The sequence below is a fragment of the Orycteropus afer genome, unplaced genomic scaffold (genome assembly GCF_000298275.1).
Source record: "Orycteropus afer afer isolate SDZICR_OR568_19922 unplaced genomic scaffold, OryAfe1.0 scaffold00442, whole genome shotgun sequence".
Classification (NCBI taxonomy): Eukaryota; Metazoa; Chordata; class Mammalia; order Tubulidentata; family Orycteropodidae; genus Orycteropus; species Orycteropus afer.
In genome coordinates, this window is record NW_006922029.1 from 67083 (window position 1) to 68153 (window position 1071).

The window sequence follows — 1071 nt, forward strand, 5'->3', positions numbered from 1 at the left end:
CTGGAAGCTCTGCTGAAACTTGTCCACCATGGCTAACCCTGTTGGCACTTGAAACACTGGTGGCACAGCCTCCAGCCTCACAGCAACACAGAAGCCACCACAGGACAACAAACTGACAGACGAGTTTGTCTCCCTTAGCTGTTCCAAACTGCTCCACTCCTGCATCCTGGCCTTCCCTACCAGTTCCGGCCATCCAAAGAGCCATCTGCCACTGCCTCCCAGCCGTCCCTACCAGTTCTGGGCCTCCAAAAACTCATCTGCTGCATGCCAGCCATTCCTACCAGTTCCAGTCCTCCAAAAAGCTGGAATTTGTGCTAGAAGAGGTTAAAGGCATTAACCACAACACAATGTGAAACATAAGAATAACAGTTCTCTTTGTCCTTAGAATCTAGAACGAACATGATCTTCAATTAAACCTTTGTTTCATGAGCATATACAAGATGCCATTAGCCATTCACTGAAGTGAGACACGGGCTACGTGTATGGAAAACTTGTGATATATAATTTTTCACACATGGACATTTTACAAAGCAAGGTGCCCTGGCTACAAATCCTCTTGACATACCTTTTTTGTGGAGTTGATAATTGTGCTAAGCACAGAGACTAATTTTACAATCTCCTTGTTGTCAGAAACATTCTTGTAGTAGTTCTTGGTGTGCACTGGAATAGGTAAGTTTACAGATGCTATCTCAACTGTATCTTTTAAAAAAGAAGAAGAAATATTTACATTAGCACCACAGGTATAATCATACTTTTAAAAGATAAAGTAATTTCTGGAGTACTGAAGTAAGGACCTCTGAAAATCTTCTTCATGAAACCAATGGGAATAGTAGAAAGTATTGTTAAAATATGTTTTAGAACTCAGAAAAACTGGCAACAATCCAAGGAGGGTTTATTTAAGAAAATCTGCTTAATTTCTACTCTATCATTGAGTTTTGTGGTGTTTTAAATTGCTCACTCTCTACCTTTGTGAGGAGCTCTGGTGGCATAGTGCCTAAGGCACTTGACTGCTAACCAGAAAGCTGGTGGTTCAAACCCACCAGCCACTCCTTGGAAGGAAGGCTGGGCAAT

General features: G+C 41.9%; 1 protein-coding gene across 1 annotated transcript in view; it reads right to left on the bottom strand.

Moving 5' to 3' along the window:
- The window catches only part of DNAH5 (dynein axonemal heavy chain 5), a 148469-nt gene that overhangs the window by 59422 nt on the left and 87976 nt on the right, over positions 1-1071 (bottom strand). The window contains exon 21 of the mRNA XM_007954200.1: positions 566-699. Coding sequence (XP_007952391.1) covers positions 566-699 — 134 coding nt within the window. The remainder of the gene's footprint in view (positions 1-565; positions 700-1071) is intronic.